Source organism: Chiloscyllium plagiosum, unplaced genomic scaffold (assembly GCF_037043375.1).
Source record: "Chiloscyllium plagiosum isolate Xiang-an unplaced genomic scaffold, Cpla_swu_hap1 HiC_scaffold_37, whole genome shotgun sequence".
NCBI lineage: Eukaryota > Metazoa > Chordata > Chondrichthyes > Orectolobiformes > Hemiscylliidae > Chiloscyllium > Chiloscyllium plagiosum.
Genome location: NW_028270175.1, coordinates 6,622,423 through 6,644,762, shown reverse-complemented (window position 1 = coordinate 6,644,762; position 22,340 = coordinate 6,622,423). Strand labels below are relative to the sequence as shown.

The 22,340-nt window shown below is 45.0% G+C and overlaps 1 protein-coding gene across 4 annotated transcripts; it reads right to left on the bottom strand.

Moving 5' to 3' along the window:
* Positions 1–1,376: 1,376 nt before the first annotated feature.
* Positions 1,377–21,295, bottom strand: LOC122540438 (uncharacterized). 4 transcript variants are annotated; one of them, XM_043676198.2, is made up of 7 exons: positions 21,122–21,295; positions 17,818–17,916; positions 13,245–13,307; positions 8,881–8,960; positions 7,863–7,993; positions 6,292–6,358; positions 1,377–1,773 (listed from the first exon to the last, which is right to left on the bottom strand). In XM_043676198.2, exons 2-7 carry the CDS (start codon positions 17,889–17,891, stop codon positions 1,643–1,645), a joined length of 546 nt encoding a protein of 181 aa, XP_043532133.1. In that variant the 5' UTR covers positions 17,892–17,916; positions 21,122–21,295; the 3' UTR covers positions 1,377–1,642. The 4 variants fall into 4 exon arrangements, with proteins under 4 accessions (XP_043532133.1, XP_043532136.1, XP_043532137.1 ...); XM_043676201.2 differs by lacking the exon at positions 13,245–13,307; XM_043676202.2 differs by lacking the exon at positions 17,818–17,916.
* Between the last annotated feature and the right edge of the window lie 1,045 nt (positions 21,296–22,340).

Sequence of the window (22,340 nt, the reverse complement as noted above, 5' to 3'; positions counted from 1 at the left end):
GGCCTCCTTCACCACCACTCCCTCACCACCACTCCCTCACCACCAGACGCCTGGAGGAAGAACGCCTCATCTTCTACCTCGGAACACTTCAACCCCAGGGCATCAATGTGGACTTCAACAGTTTCCTCATTTCCCCTTCCCCCACCTCGCCCTAGTTCCAAACTTCCAGCTCAGCACTGTCCCCATGACTTGTCCGGACTTGTCCTACCTGCCTATCTCCTTTTCCACCTATCCACTCCCCCCTCTCCTCCCTGACCTATCACCTTCATCCCCTCCCCCACTCACTCATTGTACTCTATGCTACTTTCTCCCCACCCCCACCCTCCTCTAGCTTATCTCTCCACGCTTCAGGCTCACTGCCTTTATTCCTGCAGGGCTTTTGCCCGCAACGTCGATTTCAAAGCTCCTTGGATGCTGCCTGAACTGCTGTGCTCTTCCAGCACCAGCTGTGGTGCTCTTCCAGCATCTGGTTTCCAGCATCTGCAGTCATTGTTTTTACCCCGGGGCCAAATCATGTTGACTCAAGAATCCTGCTCAGTTGGAACCAATGAACCACAATGACTTGTGTTTGGCGTCCTCAGGGGTGTACAATATTCTGAGTGACCTAACACTGAGTTAAAGAGGCAGGTCTTCCATCAATCCTAAAAGGAGGAGGGAATGATGAGATTTGAGCAGGGTCCTCCAAACATTTTGGCTGCAAACCGAGGTATCGGTAATTACTGGTGCTGGTCTGTACTACTTCATGTTGATCCACAGTCCCATTTCACACCCCATTGTCTGTAAGGCACATTGGGAGATGTAGATGGCAGCAGCCATATATGCCAGAGGTTTTGGTTTCCTGTTAAAATTAATGTTGGTTCTTTTAGCTTCCTGGAGCTCAGGACCAGCCTTGAGCCCAGGAAAGTCTTGTGGCTGTTCTACTTCCCGTTGATAAACTAATGTTTTAAATATGGGCCAAAAAAAAAGAAACTAACACTGAGAATGCTGGAGAAAGTCAGCAGGTCTGGCAGCATCAGCTAACTGGGCAATAATGACATTTGAGTCCAGGATTAAAGAGGAGTTCAATCTGTCTCTGTCTCTCTCTCTCTCTCTCTCTCTCTCTGTCTCTGTCTCTGTCTCTGTGTCTGTCTGTCTCTCTCTCTCTCTCTCTCCACAGCTGCTGCCAGACTTGCTGAGTTTCTCCAACACTGTGCTTGTTTCAGATTTCCAGCATCCACATAATCCCGCTTTGATTCAAGGAAAATGAATATTCCGCTTTCAGTAGTTAGTGAGTTAAGAAAGTTCTCACTGCTTAAAATATTGATAAATTATAAACTGTTGCCATTTTCTGAACGTTTTTTTGCTTCTCTTAGACATTTGTCAGGGGACAACTGAGATTCAAATTGATCTGAAACTTTATTATAAAGCTGACATAGAAAGTGATTTTCCAACTATAGCAGTTGTATTGCTGTCAATTACATTAAAGCTACAAAGCAAATACTGTTAACTAATCCACTCAGCCAGAGTCTTTTGACATCACTTGTCTTGGGTTGCTTCCACTGCAATGGCTCAAACTCTCACTTGGTGGAATGTTCCAGAAACGACTGTCGCACGGCAACCAAATGCATTATTCATGCTGGCATTCTTTTCTCTAGCGCTTTCATTATACGTGCCACAGATATGGGTAGCTAGCAACTGGTTTGTGACAGACTCCAGTTTGGGATCGCCCATTCAAAACCATTCCTGGGTACAGAACTTCAGCTAGCCAGAACGGGATCAAGAAAACGATGAAAACTGTTTTGGGGGAAAAATATATATAACGTCACAAACAATCAGTGACATTTTCAACAAGACACAGTCTCAGAAAGCACTGCACGCAAACCCACTCTCCCACAGAACCAGGTGAATCTGCTGTGACTTTTTACTCTGACGTTATTGGAGGGATTATGGGGTAAGGATGGCAGGAAATGGGACTAATTGGAAAGAGCGGGCACAAACACAAAGGGTCGAATGTGCTGCCGGATTAAGGTGCTGATGGGTAAAGTTAAATAGGAGGAGAGGGTGAGAAGTCATGATTTTGGAGCAATGATCTAGAGACCGCACCACACACCACCAGATTGTCGTAAAAATCCATTGAGTTCACTGATGCCGATCAGTGAAGGAAATCTGCCATCCTTACCCAGTCTGGCCTACGTGTGACCCCTGACCCCCAGCAGGGTGGTTGCCTCTGTAGTAGCCCAGCAAGTCACTCAGGTGGACAACAAATGCTGGTCTTGACAATGACACCCACCTCCTGGGAAAGAATAAATATTTTCAAAGTAAATCCATACAATAGATGAAGATTCTTCTGATGTTCCAATAACTTCCTCCACAACAGATGTACAAGGATGTGTCACTCGCAAATGACCAAGGAGGCCACTCGGTCCATCAGGTGGGGGACAGCTCTCTGAACAAACAATACATTTAGTGCCATTCTCCTGTCTCAGCATGACCCTGCCCTTCCTTCCTTTCCAAATGTCAGACTAATTCCCTCACCACTACACACTCTGGAAGGACATTACAGACCCGAACCAGTCGCTGCATGAAAACACTTTCCCTCATATCACGCTTGCTTCTTTTACCAATGGCTGATTGGGCCATGAAGGGCTGAATGGCCTCCTCCTGCTTCTACGTTTCTAGATTAATGGCTGTGTGAACATTCTGTCCCCTCTGTTTGAGCAGCCCCATTAGAATTTAGAATTGTACGCTTGAGTTCATATTGTCTATTCATGTCCAAAATGCATCAACTCAAACTTCTCCCCCTTAAACAGCATTTGCAACATATCAGCCCACTCCACTAATGTGTCTATATCCTTTACAAAGTTCCAAACTCTCCTCTGCCTGGTCAGCACATTAAAGGTGGTCTTTAGCACAGCAAGTGATCAAAGTCAATACTGCTTCACCCATCCATTCTGTCAGAGTCGGAGTCACAGAGATGTACAGCATGGAAACAGACCCTTCGGTCCAACCCGTCCATGCCGACCAGATATCCCAACCCAATCTAGTCCCACCTGCAAGCACCCGGCCCATATCCCTCCAAACCCTTCCTATTCATATACCCATCCAAATGCCTTTTAAATGTTGCAATTGTACCAGCCTCCACCACTTCCTCTGGCAGCTCATTCCATACATGTACCACCCTCTGTGTGAAAAAGTTGCTCCGTGGGTCCCTTTTATATCTTTCCCCTCTCACCCTAAACCTATGCCCTCTAGTTCTGGACTCCCCGACCCCAGGGAAAAGACTTTGCCCTATTTACCCTATCCATGCCCCTCATAATTTTGTAAACCTCTATAAGGTCACCCTTCAGCCTCCGAAGCTCCAGGGAAAACAGCCCCAGCCTGTTCAGCCTCTCCCTGTAGCTCAGATCCTCCAACCCTGGCAACATCCTTGTAAATCTTTTCTGAACCGTTTCAAGTTTCACAACATCTTTCCGATAGGAAGGCGACCAGAACTGCATGCAATATTCCAACAGTGGCCTAACCAATGTCCTGTACAGTTGCAACATGACCTCCCAACTCCTGTACTCAATACACTGACCAATAAAGGAAAGCATACCAAATGCCTTCTTCACTATCCTATCTACCTGTGACTCCACTTTCAAGAAGCTATGAACCTGCACTCCAAGGTCTCTTTGTTTACTCTCTAGGACCTTACCATTAAGTGTATAAGTCCTGCTAAGACTTGCTTTCCCAAAATGCAGCACCTCGCATTTATCTGAATTAAATGCCATCTGCCACTTCTCAGCCCATTGGCCCATCTGGTCAAGATCCTGTTGTAATCTGAGGTAACCTTCTTTGCTGTCCATTACACCTTCAATTTTGGTGTCATCTGCAAACTTACTAACTGTACCTCTTATGCTCGCATCCAAATCATTTATGTAAATGACAAAAAGTAGAGGACCCAGCACCGATCCTTGTGGCACTCCACTGGTCACAGGCCTCCAGTCTGAAAAACAACCCTCCACCACCGCCCTCTGTCTTCTATCTTTGAGCCAGTTCTGTGTCCAAATGGCTAGTTCTCCCTGTATTCCATGAGATCTAACCTTGCTAATCAGTCTCCCATGAGGAACCTTGTCGAACGCCTTACTGAAGTCTGTATAGATCACATCTACTACTCTGCCCTCATCAATCCTCTTTGTTACTGCTTCAAAAAACTCAATCAAGTTTGTGAGACATGATTTCCCATACACAAAGCCATGTTGACTATCCCTAATCAGTCCTTGCCTTTCCAAATACATGTACATCCTGTCCCTCAGGATTCCCTCGAACAACTTGCCCACCAGCACGTCATGCTCACCGGTCTATAGATCCCTGGCTTGTCCTTACCACCCTTCTTAAAGAGTGAGGAGAAAGTGAGGTCTGCAGATGCTAGAGATCAGAGCTGAAAATGTGTTGCTGGAAAAGCGCAGCAGGTCAGGCAGCATCCAGGGAACAGGAGAATCGACGTTTCGGGCATAAGCCCTGAAAGAAGGGCTGAAGAAGGGCTTATGCCCAAAACGTCGATTCTCCTGTTCCCTGGATGCTGCCTGACCTGCTGCGCTTTTCTTAAAGAGTGACACCACATTAGCCAACCTCCAGTCTTCCTGTACCTCACCTGTGACTATCGATGATACAAATATCTCAGCAAGAGGCCCAACTATCACTTCTCTAGTTTCCCACAGAGTTCTAATGTACACCTGATCAGGTCCTGGGGATTTATCCACCTTTATGCGTTTGAAGACATCCAGCACTTCCTCCTCTGTAATATGGTCATTTTGCATGGTGTCACCATCTATTTTGCTACTTTCTATATCTTCCATATCCTTTTCCACAGTAAATACTGATGCAAAATACTCATTTAGTATCTCCCCCATTTTCTGCGGCTCCACACAATGGCCGCCTTGCTGATCTTTGAGGGGCCCTATTCTCTCCCTAGTTACCCTTTTGTCCTTAACGTATTTGTAAAAATGCTTTGGATTCTCCTTCCTGGATTCTTCTGAAGTGATTACTCCAGATGGACCAACAATCGTTTTTTTTGGGTTATCACAGTAAATGAGCAGCCTTTACAATTCCTCCTACCCTGATTCGAAGTCCCAATTCAATGTAACATTTAATGGATCTAATCTGTAAATGACCAATGGTGACACATCAGCAACATGAACCAGGATGCACAATTGTATCTCTTGATAACAGGAAGTCTGCAATTGCACTGTGACAGTCAAATGTTGACGTAGGATTTCCCCATTATAACAAGATTCAAAACTCAGGACTCAAGCTGCAAGATTAAGGTCAACAGAAATTCCTGCCAGGTATTGGAGCAAAAGCTGATGGGAAGCAAAGCTGCCTTCCATGTCTTGTCAAACAGTTTACATGATTCATTCACAGGAAACAATCCACTTGGAAACACAAGAGCTTCCTGACAGGGCCAATGCAGGAAGGATGTTTTCTCAGGTTTGAGGGCTGCAGAACGTGGGGGGCTGAGGGCAGGGAGAGGGGGACACAGTGGGGGGGGGGGGGGGGGGGGGGAAGACTTTTAGGACAACAGTGAAGAGGAATATCTTCACTCAGAAGGTGATGAATCTTTGGAATTCTGTACCCCACACGGCCATGGAAACTCAATGTGTTCAACACAGCTGGGTAGATTTACAGATATTAAAGATATCAAGGGATGTGGGGATCGTGCATGAAAATGGCACTGAGGTAGAATAAAAACATAGTAGAGCCACTTCAATGACCTGAATGGCTGCCTCCTGTTTCTCATGTTACTATGACAAGGTCATGACTTCTAAATGGAGTGTTCATGCCTGAGACACAGAAATATCATAACATCAGATCAATACCATTAAAAGAAAATGGGACATAATGATACATGTCCAAAAAATATATTATTGTACACTGTGGAAATCAAATGCTTAAATCCAATAGAAGACACAAATCACCATAAGGAGTTAAGTCATTAAAACTGTAGAACTCACTGTCCTTCTGTCTTCTCCTGTAAGTGTTAAGGCCATTAAAACTCAGCATTGACAGGACTGAATTATTACTACCTGGTAAAGATAAAGTTGCTACTGCAGCACAGGGTTGCTCGCTCAGAGGGAATCCACTGGTGGGGGTTTAACCTGAGGGCCACCAAAGGGAAAGGAGAGTTCTTGGTAACCTCAGCTGGTGCAGGAATTGAACCTGTGCTGTTGGCATCGCTCTGCATTGCAAACCAGCCAACTGAGCTAACCACAATGATGGTGACACAGGTCATGTCCCTTCACCTACTTTTCTCAGTAATGATAAAGTACGTACCTGTTGCAAGCACACTCAGTACAGACAGCAATAAGCTCAGGTAATACAGCTCGGGAGTTGTGTTTGCCTAACAATGACAAACAAATAATATCCTCATCAGTTTTAATCCTCAAAGCCAAATGAGCCACAAAATCAAGATACATTCCCTTTTTAGATTCAGAGTCTTATCACCCAGGTTTCCCTGTGAAATGCAACCAGTGTTTACATTTGTATTTCTGTTACTAATGGTCTCTGGTATTTTCCTGATTTTTATTGATTCCAATCGAGGCAAAGTTCCACAGGAACTGACCACACATTGCCCATTTTCCATTTGCTAGTTTGCAGATATTTTCTGAACAACCTGCTCAGAGACGTCATTATCTGAACTTGAAACCAGGCCTCCTGGCTCAGAGGTAGGGACACTACCATAAAAGCTCCTTTAGTTTGTATAATTTATTGGGACATCATTTCGTGAAGCCATCATTACTGCACAATCCTGTCCTTCCTCTATGTTTGCGAGATTCTCTGCAGTGTTGACTTGACACGTGACCCCTCGGGTTTGAGGGGTCTGGCTGATTGTGACTCCTTCCCTACTGAGGGGGTGCAAACGCCAGTTACAACCCACCCACCGGAGATGGACAAACCCAGGGTCTGAGCTGAGCCTGGCCATTGGCTGCTCTGTATCTCCACTCTAATCATTGCCTTGTGCTTTAATTTTTCACCAGGTTTTCAAGGGGGAAAATCCAACATGTCTGAAGGGGAGACCAGTGCAATGAGTTGGAGCAATTTAGACCGATACACTCTGGAGTTTAGGAGGATAAGAGGAGATCTAATTGAGGTTTATAAGATGCCAAAGGGGATTCACAAAATAGATGTAGAGAGAACTTTTCCCCTTGTGGAACAATCTAGAATGAATAGGTTAGGCAAAGGGGTATCAGATTTAAAACAGAGATGAGGAAAAATTACTTCTCTCAAAGGGTCATGAATCTGTGGAATTCACTCCTAAAGAGTGCAGTGGATGCTGGGACATTGAGTAAAGGAGATAGTCAGATTGTTCATCAGTAACAGGTTGAAGTGTGATAGGAATGGGCCAATTCCAAGGTGGAGTTGAGGCCAATATGAGATCAGTCATGATCGTATTGAATGGCAGAGCAGGCACGAGGGGTTGAATGGCCTCCTCCTGTTCCCATGGCTTCACAGCACCAGGGACCAGAGTTCAATTCCACACTTGAGTGACTGTGGGTGTGGAGTTTGCACATTCTCCCTGTGTCTGCATGAGTGGTCCTTTGAGTGGTCCGGTTTCCTCCCACAGTCCAAAAATGCGCAGGTTAGATGCATTGGCCATGGTAAATTGCCCATAGTGTTCAGGGATGTGTGGGTTAGGTGCATTAGTCAGGAGAAATGCAGAGTAATAGGGTAGGGGAATGGATCTGAGTGGATACTCTTTGGAGGGTTGGTGTGGACTTGTTGGGCCAAATGGCCTATTTCCACACTGTAGGAATTCTATGATTCTTAACAGAAAGACTGAATACAACATCTGGCATTCTGACCGTAACATGTAAAACTGCACAGGATGATAAAGATGATCTTACACACTGTGGAGCAGTAACAGTGAAGGCAGTTGTAATGATTCCCTGTGCAAATGATCCAACTCCATACACGTGGAAAGCCACCTTCACCTCGTGAGAGACCGGATCCATCAAGGTCAGAACGACTGTAAACCCTGAGGAAGTTTCACTGGAATTAGATCCATGTGTCAACTTGGCAAGAAATGATTCTAATAAAATAACCAAGTGCTTCAATATCAGCGGGTGGTAACTCCTAATCTACACTCCAGCCAATGCGAAAGTTGACTCATTTTTCTATTTAATCATGTAGAATTTACAAAGCAGACACTGACCATTTGACCCAACTGGGATGAATAATTTAACAATATGCTCCATCCAGCAAATAACAAACCACACTGTTCAAAAAACTGCCTCAGATTTACTGCACCAACACCACGGATCTTTGAAAACAGCACCTCTTCCCTAATTTAGCTATCCCAAATATAAATTCCACTGCTCTGCACTCTCTGGGGAGGGAGGGGCGCAACGCCCACTGGGACCAACCACCTGCCCTTGCTTCCAACCTCCCCTTCAAGATCCACCCAAGGTGCCCCTTACACACCCATTACTTTGCCCTGTGCCATTAAAATGACCAGCAATGGCTGCCTCTCTGACGCTCCTGGGCGCGAGAACTACCAAGCCCTGACTGGCTGAAAGTTCTCCTTGGCAGGACCTCTGACCCCAGGGTCTTCAGATGCCCATGGCTGATCTCACCCCTGCCTGATTGGTTTGGTGACCAATCTGAGGGAGACATAACATGAGCTTGTTCCTGACAGTCCAGTTGGCGAGTGAGGCACCCACATGCCCCACATGTTTACTTTCTGAATCATAATGGGAACTGTCCCAAAACACACAGAATTTTAACGGCACCTTCAGTTAATGTTTATGAAACCCAAAAATAGTAATTTTATCTCAAATTGTGGACACTGAGAGAACAATGCTTCTTCACTGGCACAGATTGGGAAATCAGTCCCGAAAATGAAAAATGGCATCTGTCTCTTACCTGTCATAATAAAAGTGAAGATTATAAAACTGGTCAAATTGATGAGGAGGGGCTGGCCACAATATCGAGATGACTTTGGTCTGGAATAAAAACTAAGAATCAGTTTAAAAGAAATTGATTTTTGACAGAGGCTGGGGGTTGCTGTTAGTTGATGGCAAAAAAAATACATGTTTTTGCTCCACAGGAGCTTGCTCCTATTTAAATGCTCACAATCCGACCCCTCCCCAACCATAGCACGCCCCTATTGGCTAACCATTCCACTCCCCTCCCCTCATGTTGAACGTGGCTTCCCTCTTAGACACATCGTGCTGTTCACATCAAACCTGAGAGAGGGAGTTTCACATTCTATCTGAAAATAAGTTCCCCGGAATTCCCGAATGAACTTGATGAATACCTTACATGGAAATCACAAACGTTTGGAGCACTGATCCTTTGTCAGGTGAAGTGATTTCAAATAAACCTGTTGGACTCTAACCTGGTGTCATGTGACTTCTGACTATGTCCACCCAGTCCATCACCAGCACCTCCACGTCGTGTTGATGCCTCCATTTCAGACATCCCCCCCGCAGGTGGAGACACCTTCTCCTTCATATCCTCTCAACCTCCTCCCACACTCTTCCTCAGAAGGTCTCAATGTGAATGGTAAGGGAGTCGGTACCAGATCAAGAATCAGACAAGATATCCTATTAGCCTCCAGAACCAAAGGAAGCCATTTTCAAAGCTCGGGAGTTTTGTGTGGCTGGTGTTTGTAATCTCAGGCTGTGAGTTCACTGGAACATTGAATCTGGGGCTCGGTGGACTCCCCACTTGGTGGTAATAACACCCCAACGTTCCCCCCAGTTCCAGCTGGACTCACAACAAAACCATCAGGAATGTTTAAGTCACCCTGAGGAGGGTGACTTAAAGAGCAGTCAAGGTTAAACATCACACAAGCCCAAGTTATAGTCCAACAGGTTTATTTGGAAGCACTAGCTTTCAGAGCGCTGCTTCTTCATCAGGAAGCTAGTCACTCGGTACCTGAAGGAGCAGCGCTCCGAAAGCTAGTGTGCTTCCAATTAAACCTGTTGGATGATAACCTGGTGTTGTGTGATTTTTAACTTTGTCCACCCCAGTCCTACGCCGACACCTCCACATCATCACTCAAGGTGTCCCTACATTGCAGTGGTTAGAGTACCTGACCCCAGATTGAATGGGTTTAGATTGAACCCGATCAGGCACGGGGAGATTTACCACAAATCATGTGAACCTACCTTCAGACCTGGAGGTCTGACTTGACACCACCCGCCCCAGAGGTCTGTCTGAACAGGCTGATTCAATAAGAAACACAATCAAAAGGAGGGCCCAGAGAAACACACCCCTTCCTGACTCCAAGATGGGATTGAGTCTATATTTACGAGACAGTCATGTTGCGGCTGTACAGGACATTGGTTAGGCCACTTTCAGAATATTAAGTGCATTTCTGGTCTCCTTCCTATCGGAAGGGTGTTGCAAAACTTGAAAGGGTTCAGAAAAGATTTACAAGGATGTTGCCAGGGTTGGAGGGTTTGAGTTACAGGGAGAGGTTGAACAGGCTGGGGCTGTTTTCCCTGGAGCATCGGAGGCTGAGGGGTGACCTTACAGAGGTTTATAAGATCATGAGGGGCATGGATAGGGTAAATAGACAAGGTCTTTTCCCTGCGGTGGAGGAGTCCAGAACCAGAGGACATAGGTTGAAAGGTGAAAGGAGAAAGATTTAAAAGGGGCCTAAGGGGCAACATTTTCACACAGAGGGTAGTGCATGTATGGAATGAGCTGAGAGATGAAGTGGTGGAGGCTTGTACAGCATTTAAAAGGCATCTGGTTGGGGATATGAATAGGAAGAGTTTGGAGGAATATTGGCCAAGTGCTGGCAGGTGGGACCAGATTAATGTAGGGTATCTGGTCAGCATGGACAAGTTGGACCAAAGGGTCTGGATCTCTAGGAGTCTAATTTAGAAGAATGAGAGGGAATGTGATTGAAATGTATAAAATTCTAACAGGGCTGGAGAGATTAGAGGCAGAGAGGAGGTTTCCCTGATTGGGGAGTCTAGAAGACTCACAGGATATGGGTAGACCTTCTAGGACTGAGATGAGGAAAAACATCTTCACTGAAAGGGTGGTGAAGCTGTGGAACCTTCTACCACAGAAGGCTGTAGAGGACAAGGCACTGAATATATTCAAGAAAATGTTTTTTTTTGAGACTTTAAATACATAAGGAGTGTGTGGAGAAAATAGGAATATGTCATTAAGATAGTGAATCAGCCATGATCGTACTGAATGGGGGTGCAGTTCAAAGGGCTGAATGGCCTACTCTTGTTCCTAGTATCAATGGAAACCATAAGTGAATTACATCACACCGTCATTCTGAAATCCGTTTAAATGTCTACTTTGAGCACAATACTGACTTGTGTTCAAGTCAAACAAAATTTAAACTCCTGAAATGGATTTCAACATGGGCTAGTATGAGATCATCCACTTTGAACCGAAGGAAAGGACTGATCAAAGTATCTCCTGGACAGTAGAGGTTCATAGAGACATATGGGTCACAGAAAATTAAATATCCCGAGGCAGAAAATAAGCGAAGTGGCCAACAGAATGCAGGCCTTTGTATCAAGAAGACTGGTTCTGCTACACCGCACTTTTCTTTTTCACGAATTTGCTATAACGCGATTGATGAATTGAGGACACTATATCTAAAGCGCAAAGTTTTAAAGTATGTATTGGTTATAATGTGATTCCGGCCCCATTAGTTTAAATGGTAATGATATTACGCAGTTTTCTTATAACACAGGATTACATGAGAACAGAACTACCACGTTATAGAACTACCACGCTAACTGTATAAGATGAAATAACTCCATGAAGGCCAGTAACCCATTACTAAGTCACCCTTTATTTAATTTGATTTATTGTCACGTGTACCTAAGTACAGTGAAGAGTTTTGTTTCTGAGCAGTACAGGCAGATCATAGTTAGCAAGGACATAGAGATCACAGGGTGAACAAAATATCTTGGACAGAGTAAGACAAAAAAGTTACATGCACAGGGCATGTGCGAGGAAAAGCTTAGAATGGTTATAAGGAATGTTCCAGTTAGATCTGATGTAGGTAGCTCATAAAGTGTCAGCACTATCTTGAATCCTGATTTGCCTTATTTGGTTACACATGTATAGTACATAACACTGACCCAGTTAGCTCCGAGCCAGCTCCTAGGGTGAGCAGAACCCCCGACACTCCTGTTTAGATCTGTCAGTCAGAGCTCCCTGATTGGACCAGGTTAACAGCCCCAATCAGGGAACTCATATTCTATGAGGTAATAAAGAATTCAGATGTTGCAAGTCAGACTTGATAAATATGGAGCTGCAAAGGCACAGCAGGTCAGGCAGCATCAGAGGAGCAGGAAAAGTCAACGTTCTGACCTGAAATGTTGCCTCTCCTGCTCCTCCGATGCTACCTAGACCCACTGTGCCTTTCCAGCTCCACACGTTAACAACTCATAGTCTAGGAGTTGGCTGACCTCGTTCCAATCACTACACAAGGGATGTAGGAGCCACGTTTCAGCTTCTGCTTAGACCACAACTGGAGTTACTGTGAACAGTTCTGAATGCCTCGGAAGAGGGTGATTAAACAGAAGGATACCAACATTCCTACAGCTACATTCCAGGGAGTGGTGACAAAATCTAGCGTGGTATTCCCTGGAATTAGAATGTTCATTTCAGCAATGTTTCTGAGATATGGAGGAGAATTGACAGGGTAAATAGACAGAACTATTTCCACTGGCTGGGGCGTGGAAATCTCAGGGGACACGGCCTAACGGTCAGAGTCAGGCCTTTCAGGAGTGGAGATGTTAATACTTCAGCGTACAAAAATAAATTGGAGCTTTCTGCATCAAATAGCAGCCGATGCTGGATCCATTGTTAACTTTTAATCCGAGATCAAAAGATTTTTATGAATCAGAGGCACAATATTAAACAATACTAAAGGAAGGTGTGGAGTTAACTGCTCAGTCTGGATCTCAGAACAGACTTGAGGGGCTGCATGGCCTACTCCAGTTCCCCTGTACTGTAGGAGACATAAGGAGAAGCTTTCCAGTGTGAGAAGGGTCAGGGCTGGGAGGGGGATTCCTGGATAGTTCTACCAATGGAGGTAGCACAGGTGTAATGGGCCACCTTCAGTGTGCTATCATTCCATTATGTGTTATTGAATAAAACAGAACTTGGCCACTCATGGTTCATCTCCTCTCAATATTTCCCTGCTCAGCCCAGACCACACAGTGACCCCTCGTCAGCTCCGGGGAAAATCATTCAGTAGAAATCAAGTCACCTGTTGTTTCAATTACTGAACTTACCTCAGCAGCACAAATATCTGCGGGAAAAGGATGATGGTCACAAGCATTATCACCAGGATCTCACTAGAAGCAAACACAGATTAGTAACAGAAGCAATAAGTGTTACTTGAGGCAAATTCAAATGCAAGTTAATTACAAATCTCCACACAAACTTTGTCTGCCCATAAATCTCTCTCTCCCTACAAGCATCTTAGGGGAGCAAAGTCCTCTGATCCAGGCGTATCCAACATTCCAACCCAAGAACAGGGCCCAGCTCCCAAACCCTACTCAATCCAAATAAAGATATAAACTGCTGGAGAAGCTCAGCAGGAGAGAGAAACAGAGTGTCAAGTCCAGTATGATTCTTCATCAGAACAATCCAATATGCATTTGCATTTTTACTTGTAATTCTGACTTCAGGACCTAAGCACAAACAGGGCTATGACTGCAGCACTGAGGGAGTGTTAGCCTGTTGGAGGCAGGGTTACAGACAGAAGTCCCAGGTCCTGATGCTACTCCTGACTTGGTGCGTGCAGCTGCCCTAGACCCTGATGAACCCTTGGGTGGGGGTGCCACCTTTTGGGTGAGTATTCAAACTGAAGCCCTGTCTGCTCCCACGCATGATTGCAAGCATTCCGGTATCAATAAGTCAAAGAAAAGCAAGCAAGTCATCCTCAGTAACAAAAACAGAAGTTGTCAGAAATGTTCACCTGGTCTGGTGGCATCTGTGAAGAGAAATTGGAGTTAACATTTCGGGTCTGCTCTGATTTCTCTTCAGTTGCTGCCAGACCAGGTGAGCTTTTCCAGCAACTTCTGTTCTTGTCTCTGATTTACTGCGTCCGCAATTCTTTTTGTTTTCTTCAACTCATCCTCAGTGCTTATCCCTCAAACAACAACAGTAAGGTCAGAGATCACTTCGCTATGTGACAGAGCCTGATGCCAAACGTCCTCCATCACAACAAGGACTGACCACAGTTCAAAAATTATTTACTGGCTATTTATAGAGACATTGGTGATTGTGAAACGTTGACCCACTACTGGAAGAGACTGAAAATCTGGGCCATGTTTTCTGCCACCTTCCCAGAGGATGTCTGGCGCACGAGACACCAAAGTGCAGGAAAACAGGATTAGAGGATAATATCCCTTCAAAAGAAGGTTCCAACTGAACTGCACTGTAACTTTGAACACAATTATAAAGACTGCACAACTCTTCCTTAAAATGTATTCCAGCTTTCATGTACAGATTTAGTGGAATTTTTCTAAATACATGTAGTTTAAATATTTAAAAATAGCACAATTTGATGAGCTCAACACTGAACTAAACTGAACCCAGTGTATATGCAGGCAACTGAGTGAGTGCCTCTAAAACCATGTCATGTTAGTGTTGAAATACAAAGGGATTGGATTATCAACATGGATCAAAACACATTAGCATGACTCATCCGTGGAATAACCCCTGACAGTCTGAGATCCTGGAAATAGATAATTTTATTCAGTTATGGGACGTGGGTATCACTGGCTGGAACAGCATGTATTGCCCATCCCTAACTGCCCTTCAACAAAGTGGCTTGCTAAGCCATTACAAGGGCAGCTAAGAGTCAATTACATGGCTGGGGGTCTGGAGTCACATCTAGGCCAGACCAGGTAAGGATGGCAGTTTCCTTCCCTAAATAAATATCAGTGAATCATATATAGAATCATAGAATCCCTACAGCGAGGAAGCAGGCCATTCGGCCCATCGAGTCCACATCAACCCTCTGAACCCCCTTCGCCCATCCTTGTAACCCTGCATTCCCCATGGCTAACCCACCCAACATGCACATCCTTGCACACTACTGGTAATTTAGCATGGCCAATCCACCCTAATCTGCGCATCTTTGGACTGTAGGAGGAAACCGGAGCACCCAGAGGAAACTCACACAGTCACAGGGAGAATGTTCAAACGCCAGACGGGGTTTCATGACAGTTGCAATTAGGCTAGCTCTTAATTTCAGATTTTCATTGAATTTGAATTCCCCATCTGTCAAGCGGGTTTTGAACCAACAACCTGAGAATATTAATCTGAGCCTCAGGGTTACTAATCCAGTGGCATTATCATACTGCCCCTCTGCCTATCCTAGTCATTTCACTGTCAATTATTTTTCTCAGCAGCAGTGACAGTAACAGTGTTTCATTTCAGTATCACGCAAGCTTCAGTCTGAACACATTATCTAACTGTGGATAGCAGCATTACAATCAGGTCTAATCCCATTCTGATTCGTTGCCCCACACTGAGACAGTTTTCATTGAGCGGTCGTTATGGACAGAAATGCTGGCTGCTTCTTGCCTCTTAGTCTACAGATGGTGAAGCCAATTGTGACTTGGTGAGATCATTAAAGTGACACTGAAATTGAGCTTTTGCAGATGTTACAGAAATATTTTTAAAACTGTTAAAATACCGGATGTGGGCCGGACAGCTGGAATTTGCACAATTACTGTGTAATTTGGACACGGTTGTTTGTTAAAGTTTGGTAAGCAACTGGAAGTTTTGTTAGTTGCATAGTTTACAAGGTGATTTTACCCAAATGATGGAAGCCATGCGTATCACTGGTTCTCTCAGCTCCCTGATTACAATCTCTTAATGGGTTCTTTTTACCAAGTTTCTGAACAGCCAACTCACCGCAGCTTTCTGACAGAAATAGGCCAGACAATTCCTCACTTGTGGATTCTGGATTAGTGGTGCTGGAAGAGCACAGCAATTCAGGCAGCATCCAACAAGCAGCGAAATCAACGTTTCCGGCAAAAGCCCTTCATCAGGAATAAAGGCAGAGAGCCTGAAGCGTGGAGAGATAAGCTAGAGGAGGGTGGGGGTGGGGAGAGAGTGGCATAGAGTACAATAGGTCAGTGGGGAAGGAGATGAAGGTGATAGGTCAGGGAGGAGAGGGTGGAGTGGATAGGTGGAAAAGGAGCTAGGCCCCCCCGCCCCCGGCCTCCTCCCCCCCACCAACCCACTCTCCACTCCCGGCACCTTCCCTTGCTGCCACAAGAGTGTAAAACCTATGCCCGCACCATCTCCCCCCCCCCCCCCCCCATTCGTTCAAAGCCCCAAAGGATCCTTCCACATCCGGCAGAGATTTTCCTGCACATCCATCCATCTCATCTACTGTGTCCCTTGCTCTCAACGTGGTTTCCTCTACATGGAGAGACAGGATGCCAATTCACGGAGCATTTCAGGTAACATCTCCGGGATGCACGCACTAAACAACCCCACCGTCCCGTGGCTGAACACATTAACTCACCCTCCCACTCCACCAAGAACATGCGAGTCTTGGGCCTCCCTCCAGCGCCAAATCAAATCCACCTGACAACTGAAGGAAAAACGCCTCATCTTTGGGACCCTCCAACCACACGGCTTCACCTGCTTCCTCATCTCTCCTCCCCCACCTCATCCTTGATTCAACCTTCAACTTGGCGCCACCCTCTTGACCTATCGTACCTGTCCATCTTCCTTCCCACCTATCCACTCCACTCTCCACTCTGACCAATCACCATCACCCCCCCCTGCATCTACCTATCGTCTTCCCAGTTACCTTCCCGCAGCCCCAGCCCCACCCCTCTATATAGCTCTCAGACCCCTCCCCTCCATATTCCTGATGAAGGGTTTATGCCCAAAACATCGATTCTCCTGCCCCTCGGATGCTGCCTGAGCTGCTGTGCTTTTCCAGCACCACACTTTTCGACTCTGACTCTCCAGCACCTGCAGTCCTCACTTTCTCCTCATTGTTATTAAACCCAGACCTACCTGGAATGTTAGCTTCAACATCCCTAAACTAAGGGGGAAGAAACAGCCATTTTCTCTACGCATGACGACCACTCACTGAAAACTGAATGTGTGTGGTGTCAAATCGGAGTGTGATCAGACCTGACTATAATGCTGCTAGCTGTGATCAGATGATGTTTTCAGCGTTTCATATCAGCAATGTAAAGGAACTTATTATACATCCTCCCCAAAATATTTCATGCATAAATGTGGGCTTTTCTACAGAAACATTCTTCCATTGCTTAGCTTGAGAGAACACATGGAAAGAATGCCAACATCACAAGACACAATGTTACGCACATCAAAGACTCTAATTTCACAGCTTTCCCCAAGTGCTCGGAGAGTTTATTTTTCTGTAGCCGGAGGCAAACAGCAAGACCCTGTTGTTTTGGAGGTTCAGAAATCACATGGTCAGTTCGTCCGTCAGTGTTGCACTAACTGCTACAGTAGTGGCACTTACACTAGCAGTTGGTTTCAGCACCCATCAAGGATTAAGGAAGCGATAGCTGGTCACAGTTCTCACTCTAATCAACCAACCGTTGCTGGAAGTATGCGTGTGTAGGGTTTGTGTGAAGGAAGAATTGGAATCAAACTGTTCACACTTTCGAAATGTCAGTGACGTCTTCAAAAGCTTGTGATTTTAAATAAACCTGTTGGGACTATAACCAGCTGTCGTGAGATAGATTACTGCACCCCAACAAAGTTCCAAAACCTTCAGGTGTAGAACCAGAAGCAAAAATGACAGATTTCATTGACAAGAAAATAAAGAGCTCAAATTCAGCGGGATGTGCTTACAATTTTGCTCTGCTGCGTTTGGGCAGCTGTCTGCTAAAATGATAGGCAAGGTGGGCGATACAGTAATGCAGCATCCTGTAGTCAAGCAGTCCGTGATATCTGAAACAAAAAAAATGACTAAACAAATGACACAATGACCAATCCTTAAACTCAATCAAATAATTATCACTAAAAGGTGTGTCTTGGAAATGAACTTGGAGGATTGTTGGGGATGAGTGAGATTATCCACAGAGCAGGTTCAACAGGTGAAAGGACCTGTACTCATTAGGTTCTTAATGTAGAACCCTATACCTGCCATTAAACAGCTCACCATCCAACTCACTCCTCTGGTTCCCAGGCTGGTTCATGTTATACAGAAATACCGAAAGAACTTCAGATGCTGAAAATAAGAAACAAAAACAGAAATCGGAGTTAATGTTTTGCAATTGAGTGATGGTTCCTCAGAAGTGTTCTGTTGAGGGTCACTCCATCCCGAAACATTAACTCTGATTTCTCTTCACAGATGTTGCCAGAACGCCTGAGCTTTGCCAGCAATGACTGTTTTTGGTTCATATTATAAATCGTTTCCTCCCTTTAGGTACTGACCACCTCTCTTTCAAAAATTAGTGTCCTCCAATAGTTCACGAATGATCTACAGGTCTAGCAGCAGTTGTGGAGAGAAAACAGATTTAACATTTCGAGGGGCCAACTTTTTCACAGAGGGTGGTGCGTGTATGGAATGAGCTGCCAGAGGAAGTGGTGGAGGCTGGTACAATTACAACATTTAAAAGGCACCTGGATGGGATATGAATAGGAAGGATTTAGAGGGATAGGGGCTAAATGGTGGCAAATGGGACTGGATTAGGTTAGGATGTCTGGTTGGCATGGACAAGTTGGACTGAAGGGTCTGTTTCGATGCTGTACAGCTCTATGAGTCTATGCTATGACCCTGCTTTAAACTGGGCTCTGAAGAAGGGTCAGTTGACTCGAAACATTAACTCTGTTTCTCTCACCACAGATGCTGCCAGACCTGCTGAGTCTCTCCTGCAATTTGTGTTTTTGTTTGGTTCTGATCTCCAGCATCCACAGTCCTTTGTTTTATTTTATTATGTCACTTATTGACCCCTCCTGAGCTGACCAATGACTCCATCAAACTCCTTCTCCTCTTCTCAGTTTGGTGAATGTGGCTTCCCAAATCCACGATCACCTCTCCTCTGATGAAGACTCAAAATATTAGCTTGCTCTCTCTCTCCACAGACACTGCCAGACCCACTGTGATTTCCAGCAGGTTTTGTTTTCACCAGCTGTCCTGTGTTTGAATTGCTCCATCACATTTTCCGCTCTGCCTAAACAGCCTGGACCATGTTCTGCATTCTCACTACCACACACTACATCAGGATTTAGTCCAGATGCTGGAAGTGAGTAGAGCTGAGCCATCAATTGACTAAGTAACAGAAAGCCAAAACTTCTTAAACTCAGATCCAATATTTCAATCCTGAATTGAGTTTTATGAATATCCACCCTTATCCTCACCTCCCTTTTTCTCTATTTAGAACAGAATCCCTACAGTGTAGAAACCGGAGCACCCGGGGGGGGGGGGGGGGGGGGGAGGGGTGTTATGCAGAATGTGCAAACTCCATACAGTCGCCCGAGGTTGGAATTGAACCCAGGTCCCTGGCACTGTGAGGCAGCAGTGCTAACCACTGAGCTACTGCGCTGCTAGTAGCAGCACAGGAGCCAATAGCTCAGCACCTCGTCCAGGGGTCAGTCCTCATAGCTCAGGCTGTTCAAGCAGAAAATTCCAGCAGATAGCAGTACTAGACAAGTCAGCTCCCACAGTGAAAGCTGGATAGATAGACCAATGGTTTACTTTTGCAATTTGTTTACGTTGGTTAGACACTGAAAACATTCACACAATTCTGCCAACAATTCTTTTAAAATAAAAGAAGACAAGTTTACTGCACAAAAGTATAACAAAGCAAAGCATTCTCTCTCCCCTCTCTATATATATTTCAAAGACAATTTGAAAATATTTACCTAAACGGCAAAAAGAAAAATCCAACTCTTATCCGAGCAATATCCTTTACAGGCACTCAACCCCAGTGAAGTATCACATCTCCTTCATGCTTTAGTTTCTTACTTGACTGATAAGTTAGTAAGTGTTTCCCTTCAGTGACTTTCTGCACATTTAATACATGGGATTCTCTCTATCTCTCTTCAAGACTCAAGTCAACCCGCTGAACACTGAAAAAAAAAGTTCAGCACTTGTCCCAGACCTGTCTCCTTGGACTAGTAAAATAACTTAACAACTCTTTTCCAGCTCTGATGGCCTGGAGTCTGCCAAAATACCTAAACTGCACTTTTACTGGAACTGATCTTTTCTCTCTGAATTGGACCTGCTTCTTCTCTCTCTTTTTGGATCCTAAAACCTCAATTTTGTAAAAAATTCAGCAATTTTCTCACGAGATATCTTTTCTGGTCAATCAGCATAAGTAAATGCTGTTTTGCCCACTGATAAAATAAAAATTGAATCTCTGACCATGAATTAAGAAAGGTTTGCAGAACTGAAAACCGTAAAGCAACATTTTCATCTACCTTAGAACTGGAGTTCCCAAATTATGAATATATGACAAACCTTTATCACATAGCTCCCTCGCCTTATGCTCACATACAGGATCCACATAGCCAGCAGGAGACAAAAGTCTAGCTAACGCCCCTTGGACCTGTCTCTTTAGGGGCAATTTGACCAAATCTAAACAATGGGAATCCCACAGTTACTCCCACAGCGGGGAGGGGGGTTGAAACCTTGAGCAGTAATCTACCAGCCACTGGGTCTCAGCCTGCACACAGCACAAAGAGAGGGGAAAGGGGGAAGAGAGGGAGATGGGAATGATGCTGAAAAGGAAACTAACTGAACCCTCTTTCGACTGAGAAGGGGGCAAAGATAAATGGGGGGGATTGCTGTCTCCTAGCAACAGAAACAATTTGTAACAAAATACCTGTCTCAACATTCCATCATTTGCTCTTTGTTTAATGGAAATCTTGTCCACTTCCCCGTCTGAATGAATTCACACAAGGGAACAGAACACAGCCATAATTAAAACCAGTTCCCGAAGTATTTTTTTTGGTTCTGCGTCTGCTTTAACTTTCTTAAAGATCTTATGGCTTTTTAAACTTTTTTTTTTGTTTTGACGAACGTACTGTTACTGCGAAAGGGAGAAAGGCTGTAAAAGGGAGGGGTGTGTGGGGAATAAAGAGAGAGCCCACCCGGCCGCCAGCTCTCTCTCTCTCTCTCTCACTCGTTTCCAACTTGGAGACAAATTACCGGGAAGTGCCGGCTCCCGCAGGCTCGCCCTCATTGTCGGCAGATTTTCCTGTAAACCACCGCCACAACCTCAGTGCTTTTAGCCACCAGGAAGTTAGCGACCAGGAGGAAGATGAGGAGGAAAACTGCGAGAGACTGAGCGATCAACCTCAACATGTTGCCGGTCGCCGCTCCGATCCAGTGGCTCGGTAATCCGGGTCAGGTTTCCCCACATCCACATCCCCCCTCCCTCTGATCCACTCATCCAGGCTTTCACTCTCTCCCCAAGTAGGAGCCTGGAACTGACCCCCCTCCCTTCCAGTGCACTGCACTCAGATTTAGGAGAATGTGATTGGAGTTTAGAGAAATAAGAGCCCCCTCCGTTGAAACATGCAAGGGTTTTTCTTACCAAATTTTAAAAACCAGAAGAATTATAACATTTGAAAGGCATCTGGATGGGCCTATGAATAGAAAGGGTAAATGGGAGGGATATGGACCAAGTGCTGGCATACGGGACTAGATTAGATTAGGTTAGGATATCTGGTCAGTACGGAAGAGTTGGGCCAAAGGGTCTGTTTCCAAGCTGTACATCTCTATGACTCTTAACTGTGGATGCTGTAAATCAGAAACAAAAATAGAAATTGCCGGAAAAGCTCAGCAGGTCTGGCAGCATCTGTGGAGAGAACTCAGAGCTAATGTTTCAGGTCCAGTTCCTCTTACCCATAACTTGATGGTACGTCTGAAAAAGGGTTACCAGACCCGAAATGATGCTGCCAGACCTGCTGAGCTTTTCCAGCACTTTCTGTTTTTGTTTTACAAAATTTTTATTTGATTTGTTGTTGTCACATGTACTTAAGTACAGTGAAAGGTTTTATAGAGTCATAGAGATGTACAGCATGGAAACAGACCCTTTGGTCAAACCTGTCCACGCCAACCAGATATCCCAACCCAATCTAGTCCCACCTGCCAGCATCCGGTCCATATCCCTCCAAACCCTTCCTGTTCATATACCCATCCAAATGCCTCTTAAATGTTGCAATTGTACCAGCCTCCACCACATCCTCTGGCAACTCATTCCATACACATACCACCCTCTGCATGAAACATTTGCCCCTTAGATCTCTTTTATATCTTTCCCCTCTCACCCTAAACCTATGCTCTCTAATTCTGGACTTCCTGACCCCAGGGAAAAGACTTTGTCTATTTATCCTATCCATGCCCCTCATAATTTTGTAAACCT